General features: G+C 32.6%; 1 protein-coding gene across 1 annotated transcript; it reads right to left on the bottom strand.

The window, feature by feature from the left end:
- Positions 1 to 6,111: 6,111 nt before the first annotated feature.
- Positions 6,112 to 14,526, bottom strand: LOC130649149 (uncharacterized). The gene is made up of 2 exons (XM_057455375.1): positions 14,385 to 14,526; positions 6,112 to 10,237 (listed from the first exon to the last, which is right to left on the bottom strand). Exons 1-2 carry the CDS (start codon positions 14,437 to 14,439, stop codon positions 7,050 to 7,052), a joined length of 3,243 nt encoding a protein of 1,080 aa, XP_057311358.1. The 5' UTR covers positions 14,440 to 14,526; the 3' UTR covers positions 6,112 to 7,049.
- Between the last annotated feature and the right edge of the window lie 366 nt (positions 14,527 to 14,892).

Below are 14,892 nucleotides of genomic sequence, written 5' to 3' on the forward strand. Positions count from 1 at the left end.
ACTCAAATAATTAAATAAAGCAGTCATTATACCATGTTGTTTATTAAAAATTTCCGATATAAAAACATCATGTTAAAAAAAGGGATTAACGTTCATCAGTTATATCCATTTTCTGTGTAACTGGTAAAAAACATGATGCTACAGTTTCATTGCACTTTAAAACGTCTAAATAATTGTACCCTCTTCAAATATTTTTTTTATTAATGCAAGTTTCCATTAATTGACAAAAACAAAGCAGAAATCACCATACCTTCATTACTTTGCAAGAAAGTATTATATTATATGTTTTTTATAAAATATTTCGTGCTTTATTCGAGCAATGCCTTTAGTCTCTACTTTTACGTAAATGTCATTTTTATAAAAAAATAGGTTTATCTTTCCCTAATCAAAGTTAAAGCACGCAAAACAAACTCAGTCTCACCTAGCCAAGCTTAAATTCATGTCAGGGATTTTTAAAACTCTAAAGTTTGTAACATTAATTTAATTAGAAAAAGCATATTTAAACATTTTGTTTTTTAAATAAAGCTATGCACTTTTTCTTAGATTTAGAGAATGTTTTATATATCATGAAAAAAGATGGCCCACGCTTTAACAATATTTAACCCTATTTGGCATAAAATGCCCAGCAAATACAAGTGTTAATATGCTCTAAAATACCTGATCAATTGTTATGAAGCTTTGGGTCTAATGGTGTTTTTATGATAGGCATCTTTTCTTAAAAAATTTGACTTAACTAGTCAATGGTCCCAAACTACCATTAAAATCCCTAAAACAGGAACGCTGTGAATTTTGATCTAATGATCACACGAGCAAGAAAAGAGTTTATATTTTTTAATTCAGGTTCTTTGGCTATGTTTTGCAACATATTGAATCTGGTTTCACCGACTTTCACAAGTCTAAACTGACATATAAAAGTATTTGTTAAGATTTTTATGCACAAAAAAGCGACGTAATGTTACAAACCATTTATTTTACTAACAGGAAGTATCGTCCAACAAGTTTTCAATCACGACTTAGAGATTAAATATTATTTTTCCGATATTAAAAAAACAGGTATTCTTAATACTGGTATAATTAATTCTTTCTGTCTTACACTACAATTGTGCTAAACTTGATGTCATTCATAACATTTTTTGTCCGCTTTTTTTCTTTTTCTACACCATTTCTAAAATTATGAAGGATTCATAGATATTCAAGTAGTTCTTAATAACCATAGTCTGTTGTGGTATTTTAAAACATAATGGAAAGTTAATAACAACGTTCTTCGTCGAGGAGTGTGTAAATTTTTTTTTAATTCAATTATATGTTTCTTGTTTTTCTGCAGTCTTAAAAATAGTCTTCCGTTAATAAAGTAAGTGTTCAAAGATTAGTTACGTGATTGTTGCTACCAAAAAGCTGTTTTCTGGCAACTACATTCATCTCTTTCTGTTCGTTACCAAACTATACGTAGAAAAGCCCTAACCTTTTCTGTACTGTGATAAAATGTTTTTAAATATTGCATTCTTTGATATCCAAAAATTTATAGCTAAAGAAACGTTTTCCAGTATTTTTTGTGCATATCATCATTGGGTGCCTTAAAAATATGTTTTTTAATGAGACTACAATGACTGTTTCAAGGTATTTTTAATCTTACAGGTATATTCAACACAAGTAAATAGTATTTTTGTATACGTGATTAAAAATTGATAATAGAGATGGACTAGTTGTACACAATAAACAGAAATTAGGACAGTTGAGAGCCAGAAGAATGTTGTGACATTTGTTGTAAAAACTTGACCTCGTCATACGTACACTCCACGCTTGAACATCGCTTTCGGGTAAGATAACTTTATTACTTCATTAATCTGCACATCTTGTTTAATTATTTTAATTTCTTTTATGTAAAAAAATTCTTTTGTGTTATGGTTTCTATGGAAAGAATTACCCAGTTGCCTCGTGAAGTTTCAGCTGACACGGAACAAACCGACACGATTTTCACTTGTCACATGTCGGATACCTTTTTTAGTTAAAAAAAATGACTAAAAATCTGTCAATGTAAACAGGTAGGTCGCAGTATTGATAAGATTATTCTGTTTGATAAAAAAAATAAAAAAAGAATTTAAAGCTGTCTTAAATATAAAATTTATGCTTTTAGTATGGACTGATATGAACTGTGCAACTCGTAGCGCCATGTTTACGCATTTATAACGGCTTTGTATTCCTGACGATGGACAATACCCTATTCAATTCAAGGGGAGTGTTAAAATCTTTTTTGTAATGCTATTTGAATATGATACTGAGTTTTTGTATTTAGCTATTAGTTTCTGAATAACAAATTTTGAATTTCATAGCTATCAGAGTCGTCGATATTGGTCATAACTGGAAACTATCCCTTATACTTTCATAAAATACTTACAACTGGGAACATATAATAAATTTCGTTAGGATTATCCTTAGAACAAAATTTTAAATCATCAAGGAAAATCATTATCCGAAGATTGGACACAAGCCCAACCCTTTTTGCCGTTCTTCTCTCCAGATTCTGCCCAAGAATCGGGAAAACTCAGATTTTCAGGCTATTATTCATGCGAATTATGTAAAAACAACAAAATATATTACATAACTTTTATTTGGATATCAGAAACAAAAAAGCAGATAACGTTGAAATAAACAAAAAATATTGCTGCCATTTTAGTACTTTTGCGACGTACTATAGAGGGCATCAAGCTATACGTTTTCTTTATTCACTTTCCTTGTCCACACATTTGTTGCCTGAGATCACCTACAGAAACACACTGAAACTAACCGAGGTCGGGTAATGGAATGCATTTAGCTAGATATTAAGCTTTCTGAAGTTGATATATGTGGTTTGGAGAAAAAACTGGAAAGTGTTGAAGTGCAATCTGGCTAGCTGCTTAGTTGTTGATGTCCAGGCTAAATAATTTGACCTCACGGAATTTTAATTTCCTCAAAAGCCAATGATAATGTCTCGTTTCATTCTCTAACACCCCATTGACCAATCAGAACGCAGATTATCAATAGTCTGATACCACCACGGTCCGTTAAAGAATAAAGTGTATTCTGTGACAAGAACGTTCCGTAGCCAAATTGCAGCCATGACCGACAACCAAAAGTATTTTTCACCCTTACTGGCTAATCAGAACTAGATGCTATTAATTAAAGAGTATTTTATTTTTGATAATTAATTAACTTCTTAAAAGTTAGAAATGTATGCTGGCTAACAAGAAAATCTTCTGATACTGACTTGCCCCTTCTAGTTTAGTGGTTCAGTCGAAAGTAAAATAGCTTATCGAAGCAGCTAGTTATAGCTAATTAGCTAGGCTAACCACACACAGAAAAGCTAGCCAACAGCTAGTTTAAAAGTAGCAGCAACCAGATAAATTAAAGAGGCATAAGATCTTATTTGGATGATGGTTGTTTCAATGAAATCAGCTCTTCGATTCTAGAAATTTGTTTCTAGAGTTAAGTTTCTTGAAAAATTCCTAAATTCACCCCGATGAAATATTCACAAAATGATTTTTCCAAGATTTGTTAGGAAAAATACAAAAGGGCGCCAAATTTACTCCAAACACCGCAATAGAAAGTCTTTCGGGGGAGTTCGGAATTTTGAAAATTTCTCAAAATTTTAAAATTTGTAAAAAGATATACTTTTTGGTTGTAGCAAAGCATCAATTTTTAGAATCCTACGAAATTCTACTGACTCATAAAAAACAAAATAACGTTGACGAAAAAAGAGGTTCAAAATAAAGTCACACAACTCCATATATTTGGGGAGTCTTTTTTGTGGCCAATTCAGCAGAAATAAAAATACACTTCAATTTTAAAAATTGCTCTCCCTCCTCTCTCCTATAAAGTGTTTCTATACTTTTTAACTTAAAAACAACTTGTGAGCACAGTTTAATCAAAAAAGGACGACACATGATCAATCTTGTCGAATTCAATAAATTGCTTGCAAAAACTGGTTTGTGTATAGTCCGCTTAATAATACTTGTTGTACAGAGATCAAAATCTTGTGTCATTTTTTAAATATCCTTCTTTTATAGATGAGCTGTAATGAAAACATCTAACATTTTAAAGCTTACCTCTCCTGAAAAGCAAGCTAGTTTCGTATGAAAGAGCTTTAAAGTTTTTAACAAATCGTTTTACCTATTAGAAAAAATATTTCCTGATTTACCTACCTTGATAAAACTTTAACACAGCACCATATATTAGATGACGTCATGTATTAATTAGCTCAATTATTTAAAGTCAAAAAACTTGAGACCTGATTAACTTGAATTTTCAGGGAATGTAAGCTTTAAAAAGATCTGAAAGGAGAGAGAAAGATTCGGACTCGTCAATAATGAAACATTTGAATGCTGATATATTCATATATTCGCTCATATAGAACTATATTCCAAGGGCCAGTGACGTATTGTGTTAAGAACCCGATGTATGAGAAAATGCTAAGAAATATTTAACAAAAAAAAGAATGATATCTGACATCAGTGTACAGTTCGGGTAAGGAAATTATGGGAAAATTATTAGTATATGGGAAAATTAAATAAGAAATATTGAATTATTCAATAAAAATATATGTTGACGATTGCACGAAAACCGCTCGTCAGAATTTAAATTGTCTAATAATAAAAAAATGTACAAGTTGATGCAGGAAACATTTTCCGACATAAAAATAATTTTTGTATGTTTAAAAACGGGTTAAAGACATCGATTTCCTGACTGACAACATGGTACCGCGTAACATCCTAATCCCTTTGAGACTTTCCTTCAATACAGCTACAGCCGTCCACAAAAATTATGGCTCTCCACTCCCCCTTAGTGTCATTCAATGTTGAAAAGTTACCTTTGGGGATGGGCGGTGTAAACGATTACACGTGACCACGTCAACCACTATATAACCATTGATCATAAGCGGAAACGGGATTACTATCTGCAGAATTTGTAGCTATGTTCTCTTGCTGATTTTGCTAAACTTTTAGGTCGTTGGTTTTTGGCTAAAATTGCCAGGGACAACATATTTTGTGACTGATTGTACCTAGAACAAGCCGTGTGATGGGACGTTCCTAATCAAAGTAGAATTATCTTACTTACTGTGTAGTATATGTAGCCTAGTGAGCTAGAAAATCTGTCCAATAGAATAATTCTATAATAGCTAATTTTATGCTAGATTTGTAACTAGTTTCATGCTAGCTGCATGACACTGTTTGCTCTGTTTTTTGTGCTAGCTAACTTTTGAGGTAGCTAGGTAGCTGGTTATATGCTATCTTAGTTCTATTATTATTGCAGCTAAGTCGGCACTTTTATGCTACCTAGCTTTTCGTTTGAGTAAGGCTGTACTCTATGGACCATGTGATTTCTTTCGTATCCAGACTCCTTAATGGAAACAGTTGCACTACATTCTTTTGGTGACATTATGAAACTTTTAACATTCAAAATAAAATTCAAAGTTCTGAATTCTAAATCCATCATAGCTTCATATATTTTTACACATTTTATGAAACAGCAACAGTTAATTTTACATGTTTTTTCTCATAAATAAACAACAATACAATACATTTACCCTTAAAACAAACACAGTATTTAGCTCCATAACAAAAATTGAGCTTATTAAGGATGCATTGTAGATTCTTGGATTGTGTTATTGAGACAAAAATACTACATTAAGTAAGTTCAAAGTGAATTTTACTCTAGAGCGAGCGCTTAGTACAGGTAAACAATGTCGCACATCCATATAGGCGTGATACCCATTTCCCATTTCCTTACTTCAAATTAAATAAAAACACAGGGAACAGCCTGTTACTCTGCACCGCTAAAAAAATCACTCACCAATTTTATTTCGTGAAAAAGTTTTACATTTAAAAGGTAAAAACATAGTTTTCAACCTGTTTTTGCCGTGTTAAAGCAAAAAAAATCAATCCTGCAACATGGCTTCATTTTACGGAAAAAGTTTCCGTTGAAGTTAAAAAAATAATTGTTGCACTGGGATGACCGCTTAGTACAAGTAAATCATGGGGCATATCTTTATATATATTCCATAAAAACGAATCTGACGGGAAGTTGATTTCTTTATTAAACAGAACGTCCATGTGCAGTTTTTCTCTTTAATAATTCTTTTTCTTTTACGCCAAATAACAGACTAGATACGAAACCAACAAAACCGCTTGGCGTAACATTAAGATAACGATTCAAACCAGATGTATTATACAACACAATTTGGAATTATAAAGAAAGGGTAAAACCGGACCGCAACCGGAAATCCATGTATTTCGAAAAGTTTCCCTTAAAATGGAGTTCCACACATCTGTCATTTTTGTTTCGCAGTATGTCGCCATGAATACAAAAGACCATACATAAAAAAGACGCAGTTTGCAAAGAACAAATAACATCTTGTCTTTATTACTTACACGCCTAATTGCAATGTACAAGTTTTCTACCTCTTTTTTTGTAAATGAATAGAAAAGAAATTTTGTTTCTGATTATAATATAAAATGCTTTAGGTATACAAAAGTGTTATTTACTATTTTTAACTGTATTTACAGGGTTTTCTCTACAAAATATATCGTCACAAATGTAGGTGCCGAACCGGTAAATACAATGCTAAATTGTTAATTATGCATATAACAAAGTTAGGAAAAAAAATTTTAAGCTGGGAGAAAAGTTTCTAAAAGTTAAGTGTCGTATTAAAACAGAGATTCAAATAAACTAACAAGCAACAACAAAAAATTCAGATTGTAGGATATTTACTGTAAAAATGAAATTCACACACGTATAAAAACTCTTGTTAATTTTTAATCCAAATCTATCTGCTAAAGCTTAAAACATACGAGTGAAAATAAATACAAGCAAAATGTGCTTTTCGCAATATACCATTTACACTAAAATCATTAGCGTATTTCACTTGCTCAAAAAAATATAAAAACAGTTGTCAAACAAAATAGTACGCTAAATTACTAAATTGACAAACTGAAAATCCCGTATAATACTTTTGAATAAAGTCACTATTGATCAAATACACGTGTATGGTAATCAGCTGGTAAGAAGGTCACATTTTATGTATCGTCATCAGAATCTCTGTCTCTAACATATTTTTTTATCCCCCAAAAAAGCTTTCTTACTGCAGCGATTAGTATAATAACAAGGATTGCCAATGGTGGTAATATTAAGACAATGTCGCGAATCCAAATGAAAACAGTATTCATCAACTCAAAGCCTGGTAAATTTGAAAGATCATACAGGTAATCTTGTGCCCAAATCAAATCAAAAACATTGAAAACAATCAATGTTGACAACGACACTGTTTCCAATCTGTTTAACACGTTTTTAAAAAATGGTCTTGAATACCAGTGATGAAGTTGATATAACAAAAGCGTAGGGAATGTGAGAATCATCTTGAAAACTGGATTATGGATGCACATGCAAATAATTGACAAGGTTAGACGCCGCATCAATACAACCACTTCCCAGTTAATTGAACCGTCTGTAGATGTATTTTTTCTATACGGCTTAGTAAACAGTTCGATGATGGCATCTTTTTCCTTGTTATCTGCGGAGATTACGGTAACATTTACCATCTTCAGTTTCTTCTTTAATATATACAGGTATATTGCATATGGAGGAAGGACAAAACAAATGTAAAATCGAGATATGGATACAAACCCACTATCTAGCAGTTTTAGCGATAGATATGTTGATAAAGGGAATGGCACAACCCAAATGGAAAGGAACACGATGATTAGACATTGCCACCATGAGTAACAAACAACATCACCTTGTATGTACAAATAATATGTATCGTTTACATTGACGCAATTTACCATTTTCAAACAGAATGCTGAAATTCCAGTGTAACCTAGCAGCGTCAACTGGATTAGACACAATTTAATCTTTATTGGAAATGTTTTGGCCTGGTGTGTCCATTGCTTGCATCCTTTGATTATTTTTTTCCATGCTTGATGAAGTGTTCTAGCACCCAGAACAAGGAAAAGAAAAATAATTGCCATTGGAACTGTAATACTTTGAACGAATTCTTTACCAACGTTTGTAAAATTCTCATATGGGCAGAGCTTTGAAATTTTCATAGAAATAACTTGCAAATTTAGCACCGATGAGATTGCATTGCTAACGCTATTTAAGAATGCGTGATTTTCTTTATCCCTTTGTCGAATCTGTAATAAGGCCTCGATTTGGTAAAAGAAAAATAATATTGTTTTCAAACCAGTAATGTTTCTTACTATACTTGGGTCTAGGTATTCAGTTTCTGATAAGACATCGTCGCTTGTTTGACTAATATTATCAAAATCGGTACTTGTATTACTTCTAAGGCTGATTGCATAGTTTGACCCGGAATCATCATACACTTCTTCGTATTGAGATACTCTATTTTCATTGTTTTCAAATAATGGTTCGGTCAGAGTATCTCTGTTTTTACGTTTTCCTTTCAATCTGTGAATTTGCTTTAACACAAATAAAAATAGATCTTTGTAAAACAACAGCAAACCCGTGTAAAGAATCACATAGAAAATGTAAAGCACCCAGAATAAGGACTTCCAACAGCTCTTATTGGAAACGCATTCACCATCAAAATAATTTACTCTGTACCCTGGTATGCAAGAACCGCATAAATATCCGTTCCTATTCTTATTACAAGAGTTATAGGAGATGCATTTCGAGCCATAAGTTGAACAACAATACAATGGTGGGCACGGTAAAAACTTTATACCCTGTTCTTTTATTGATCGATAGCCCCAAAAATTCCCTCGACTAATTAGTTTGTCGTTACAATTGGCGCCCAATGGACACTTTTGACATTTTGAGTTAATATCCGTTCTCATTGTACCACTCTTATTGTGGGAAAATTTTATACTTCCTCGCGGCTCAATGTAAGTTGACATTTTGCATCTAATACAAAGAATTGTTGCAATAATCTTCTCTTCACGATACGTTGTAAAAATAGGCTCAATGTCATGATTTTCTGGGCAGGTGTAAGCAAAATCATAACTTTTATTATACATGTAAGCAACGCAATCCGGATTGCAATGAAATCCATTTCCAGGCCAGCTTGGCAACGTTGACTGGAGCACCATACTAACATTAATTAAATCTAAATGCGTTGACGAATACATTAAAACACCTGAAACTTTTGGAAATTTTGTTTTGCCTAATAAAATAACATTGCGTAATTTAAGTTCGGTAAAACGATTCGGGTAGTCGCTATGTATAGCTCCACCAGAAATCTTTGCTACATTTGAGATGAACTGCGAATTTCTTATTTCTAATGATGTACCTGACAAATATATCGCCCCTCCAAACTTTGCAGTGTTATTTAAGAATACACTTCTACTTATCAATCCCTTACCGTCTGAAACATACAAAGCTCCATCATTGTTATCCGAAAAATTAGACCCCGTTATAAACAGATGACTTATTGATAATGAGACTGCAGTTTTAGTGTAACCATTAAAATAACAATATCTAATGGTAACTATGGCAAATGTTTCGACTAATATTGCAGTTTTATGTTTGTTTTTTCCAAGAAATTGCGTGTTTGATATATCTATGATTTTGGTTATATTTCTTACATCTTGGGCGAAATAGTCTAGAAAAAATGCGATCCCACCACTTAAAACACAGTTTGACATTCTAAAATTAAAATTCCCAGCGTATTTCATTAGCAGGAACTTTTTTTTGCCTCCTTGGATGCTTGTATTATTTATGTTTAATTTCAGATGAGCAATCACTTGAAATAATAGTTGTGAATTACTTATTTTGCAGTTCAATATTTCGACATCAGCTAAATAATGAGCTGATTGTGTAAAGCCTGTTGTTATGAAATGTAAGCTACTATCAATAAGACAGTCTGAGATTGTAATTGTTACGTTACACTTGATACGAATCAGTGATATTTGGTAAAATTGAATGCCGTCCACATTTAGAGTCCGCCTCTTTTCACAATTCTCATATAAAAACCAAGGAGATGATTCGTCCGTTCTAGCAACAGATGGACGAATGTCACCACTTTTGCACAGGGTGATGTTTTTGTCAAGGATAGTAGATTTATTAACGAGGTATATGTGAGGTTTTAACATATCGGTACCTCCGTCTATTTTGATTTTCAGCTCTGACATCCCAGTTTTGTTTTGAAGCACATATTCCAGTGATTTGCAGGGAGTGAACAGCTGTTCTCCACAATTCTTTTGATCTTCTCCGTCACTTTTTGACACAAAAACATCTGTTGAATCTGAAATAAAATTGATAAGATTTAATCTATCGTCTGAATAATTTCATGATATCATTTGGAAGGAACAGATGGAATTAGATTTTTAATTGCACCTTGTAGAATTTATTTTTGTCATCCAATTATTTCGTGTGGCCGTAATATTGATATAATACTTAGTTCTTGCGTTACATGATAGCGATAGTTAGACAGTTTGTGTACGAATTTAATTATTTTCTTTTTATTCATTTGTTTTCATTTATAATCAATTTTACAGAATTTTAAATTAAATAAAATTGAATTCGTAGATTACGGCTCAACAAAATCGAAATGCTGGATTGCATATTTTCATGCGCAGAGACCGTGTAGAAAATTGCACAGGGAAGAAGTATTAATAGTCTGCGGTGCTTTAAGCGCTCTATTAAGTCAAATTTTGCTAGTTGTTTACATGCATTTCCTTGAAAATATGCCTTGGCTTATTTTCTTTTACAAAATGAAATTTTTAGCCTACTTTTCGTAAAGTTTTATTACCACGTGAAGAGGGTTGACTGAGTTTTTTATTTTTATGTCTTGCAGCTGCATTGTTAGTACGGGATTTATACTTTAAAACTTTAACTTAGCAGAGAAGGAGCCACTTTTAGAAAATGTTTATTTCTAAGGAAATAGCCTGTAGATTCGAATGATTTGATTCGAACGTTTGTTTGACCGGCTTAAAGAAGTGACAATGAAATGGCTTTAGTGTCATAAGGACATGTAGTGTTAGACATCTTGTTGCTTTATTGTCATTAGCAGGTACACCTGGTTTTTATACTGTCATAAGCTCGTATATTGTTAGACACGGACATAACTTCGTGCTTAGGCCCTTACCTTACTCAGACGCTATGTTAAGAGCGGCGTGGTTTGGATCAGGAGTCTTCGCTGAATTCCTTAGCTTCAAATTCGACAGGATCTTTCAAATGCGTTTGCAGCGATGTTATTTCTTCAATGGTCAGGAAATCATCATGCACGACATCAAGACCTGATTGCATCATGACTTCTGCAATTGGAGCAATGTCAAATTTGACAGTTTTCATGTTTATTGACCAGGAGGAGATAGCATCTTACAAAAATAATGTTTAAATATGTTAAATGATAGAGTGTTTAGGCGCTCGGACCTCTTTCTCCAACCAGCACATCACTGTTTGATATGTAGAAAGAATTAAAACATGCTTTTTTAATGTTTTCAATCGTAACTTCTTTGTAGTCATAGGAGACGAATTCCTGCGAACCTATCCTTAAATACTTTTGTGTCTTTCCTTGCACGTCACTTGTTAAGGCGGATTTCCACTTCAAAGTTTTTTGACGGGAACGGAAACGGGAACGGAAATGGAAACGGAAACGGAAACTCAAACGGAAACGGGAACGGAAAAAGGACAGACTGAAACGGGAAAATTTAATTTCCACTGAAATAAAACTGCAAAGAAAAAAACAAAAAAATATTAACAAATATGGTGTCTTTTCTTAAAAAATTGAGCCGCAGAATTTTGTATTTATTATTGTTGTGTCACTTAAAAAAGAAAAGACAAATTTTTCAGGATCGGAAAACGAAAGACGCGTTCAATCTTTTAGTTCATAATGTGAGACTACATGATAAAGAATGGAGTTTTTTAGAGTGACACCTACAAAATATGAACAGTTACTCAGATTTGTTGCTCCAACAATCACGAAAAGTTCCATCAGGCGCGAAGCTGTTGGACCAAGTGAGAGGTTAGTTGTGGCGCTTAAGTGTATTTTTGCTGGGACGTCTTGAATTGATTTAGCTGGAATGTTCCGAACAAGATTCTACTAAATAAACAAGGTTTATTTAGTAGAATTATCAACGAAACATACATTGCTATTTGAAACATTCTATTAGCTGAAAATTGCATCTCTCATCCTAAAAATGAAAGTGAATGGGCGTTAGTAGCTTGAACGAATGTATCCTCGGTTGAGTTGTAATTATCTATGAAGTTATCATCTTCGTGCTTGTACTGCGACGCCGTCTTAAATTGTATGTTATGCTGAGTTTGCAAAAATGACACGATCTGATTGGATAATTTTTTTCTATCCTGCGAGCTCTTAGAAGAAAGTTGGATTCAATTTAACTTTTTCCTGGGACCGAAAGGACAGGAAAATTTTCCCGTGGGAAAGCGAAATAAGTGAACTGTGCATTCCCGTGAAAAAACTTGGAAGTAGAAATCCGCCTTTAGACTTGGCACTACAATTTCTTGCGTATCTAAAATTTCTTTAATTTAATTGCAAAATTTGTCCTTTCCAGCTGACGTGGTTGTTTTTTTTTCTCTTTGCAGCAACGGCTTTTCGGAAAGCTATGAAACCAGTCATTCTGAATTAAAGTAGCATAAAATTTTCGAAGGACTGGTGGTTTGAAAAAATGGTTTCACACTCTTAAAAGAGTGTTTTTCGGAATTCCCATGGGTGGTTTTTGCCGTCATACTATCTTTTAGTTACTCACCTTTCTTTCTTTTGATAAATTTCGCGAAAAAAAATTGCTATCCAAATTATGGTTTTGCCGTAAAGAAAAGAATTTGTAACTCATGATTAATACACATATAAAATGAGAGATGAGACTTCAAAATTTAACAAAAAAAAATTTTTGAAAGTAAGAAGAATTTAAATTAAAAAAATCCAAGAAAAAATGAATTAAAAGTTGAAATAAAAAAAACAAAAAGCCGAAATTAAATAAATTTAAATTAAACAGAGTTCTCGGCCGCCATACAGTCATAAATTTCTAACTACTATTTTTTTCCACTTCCCGCCTTTTTTTATTTCCCGCTTTTTTTTGCAGTTCAACGCATTTTTGATGTTGCGGTAAAGTGCAAAAAAATTTTGCGATAAATAAAAAAAAACAACAATAACAATTTTTTTGTCTGTTTATTAGTTGAGAAGATAATCGAGGATCGAAATCAGCTAATCAGGTCACAGCAATTAAAGTAATTACCGTTTTTTAAGGACCCAAATGAAAGCAATAGATTGGTTAAAATCTTTCCTTTTTTCTAAAAGTTCGCTTTCTGTTAAGTTTATTCCGAATCGTTTTGCACTTTTTTTCTGAATATTCGCTTTCCAAAATGTGGGTAAATATTTTCCTTAAACTTGATATTAGTATTTCTGTCTATTCTATTTATGGTTTCTTTCACTTTTCTTGCTGTCCAACCGAACCCTCGATCTATGATAATAAATAGCCAAAGATGATTACGATCATCGCCAGTCGATGACAGCTGTATCTGTCGAAACGTTGTGTAAAATACATTTGTTTGTTCATGACATGATAATATTCTATATCATTCAATGAAAATGACTGAACAGAAAAGTGGTAATATTTTAAAAATTAGCAACGACAAAAACAGCTTTCTGTTTCCGGGAGAAAATAATAAAGAATTTTAAATCCAGTAAAATGAGTCATTACAATGACTCAAATCTGGCGTGATAAAAGTGTCCCGACCTTTGACGTAAACCAAGGAATCACACTACTCCGTAGGTGTAATTTAATAAGATTCAAGCAAAATCAAATATACTGATTTAATGGATACTGGAAAATGGATACTGGGAATCATGAATATAAAATTATTAATGAAAAAGAGAAAGTATCAGTTTTCGCTATGGCCTTTAGTCATCATTATCATTCTTTATAAAATTTATTTGTCTATGTATTTAAGGAACACACGTCAACTTTGTTTGTATTTCTTTTCGTTTTCACTTTTGTTTTAAAATAATTGTTTCTGATGACAAAGATTATTGTCAGACATAATTTACAGAACAGATCTTTTTAACTTTCTAAACCAAAGTTTACGGTTTAAAAATGACAATTATAAAGACAGATTTTCCAGAATGAGATCCTGACACACTAATTGAACTTTTACCTGCACTTCTTTTCAAAAATGATTAATTCTTTTATCATTTTTAAGTTTTATGACAAGGCACTATTTACAACTTACGTACAAAATCTTGTTCATTACCCTACTTGTAATCAAATAATAAATTTTCTCCCTGTGTTGTTATATATTAAACCGCCTTGAATCTTTACAAATCTGTGTAATTCAAATTCGAAGTACGTCACTACACTAGTAAGAGATGCTTATCAGATATCTCTCTCAGCAGTAGATATAGAATGCAAGACAATCTAGAAAATACTAACCTATATTTGTAGCTGATAACACCATCAAAAAAGTTAAGATTTGAATTCCAGCCATGTTTTAAACGATAACGAGGAACTTTTGATGCAGAAATAAAGAAGTAGCTACTGTTCACCATATATGTGTCTGCTTTAAGTTGTTGGTAATACATTATATATTCTTTGTGTCATAATTACGGCGAATGAAAGACATTTATGGCTTGTTCCATTGTCGAAAATAGAACCGAAAGTTTGACACAATAATGCGCTTGTTTTTTGTATAAGGGGGGTCATATTTTGTCTCAGCTTCGTGTTTCTTAAAAAAATCGATATTTTCAGCCTGAAATAATTCTAAAAGAGAGTCTTAATAATTATTAATAAATCGACTAATACATAAAATGCAATGCCATTTAAAAGATCTCTTTAGTAATAGCCGTATTTGGTCTGCTTGTGAGCAAGAAAAACATCGTGTTAAGGAAACACAAAATACGATACCTACCCTACTATACCAGGGGGGGGGGGGGGGGGGGGG

Source organism: Hydractinia symbiolongicarpus, chromosome 7 (genome assembly GCF_029227915.1).
Source record: "Hydractinia symbiolongicarpus strain clone_291-10 chromosome 7, HSymV2.1, whole genome shotgun sequence".
Lineage (NCBI taxonomy): Eukaryota > Metazoa > Cnidaria > Hydrozoa > Anthoathecata > Hydractiniidae > Hydractinia > Hydractinia symbiolongicarpus.

Coding starts and splice junctions, on each gene's coding strand:
- LOC130649149 (XM_057455375.1), bottom strand. CDS start 14,439: ATGGCTGGAATTCAAATCTTAACTTTTTTGATGGTGTTATCAGCTACA. Junction 10,238..14,384: donor GTTATCAGCTACAAATATAG/GTTAGTATTTTC, acceptor ATTTTATTTCAG/ATTCAACAGATGTTTTTGTG.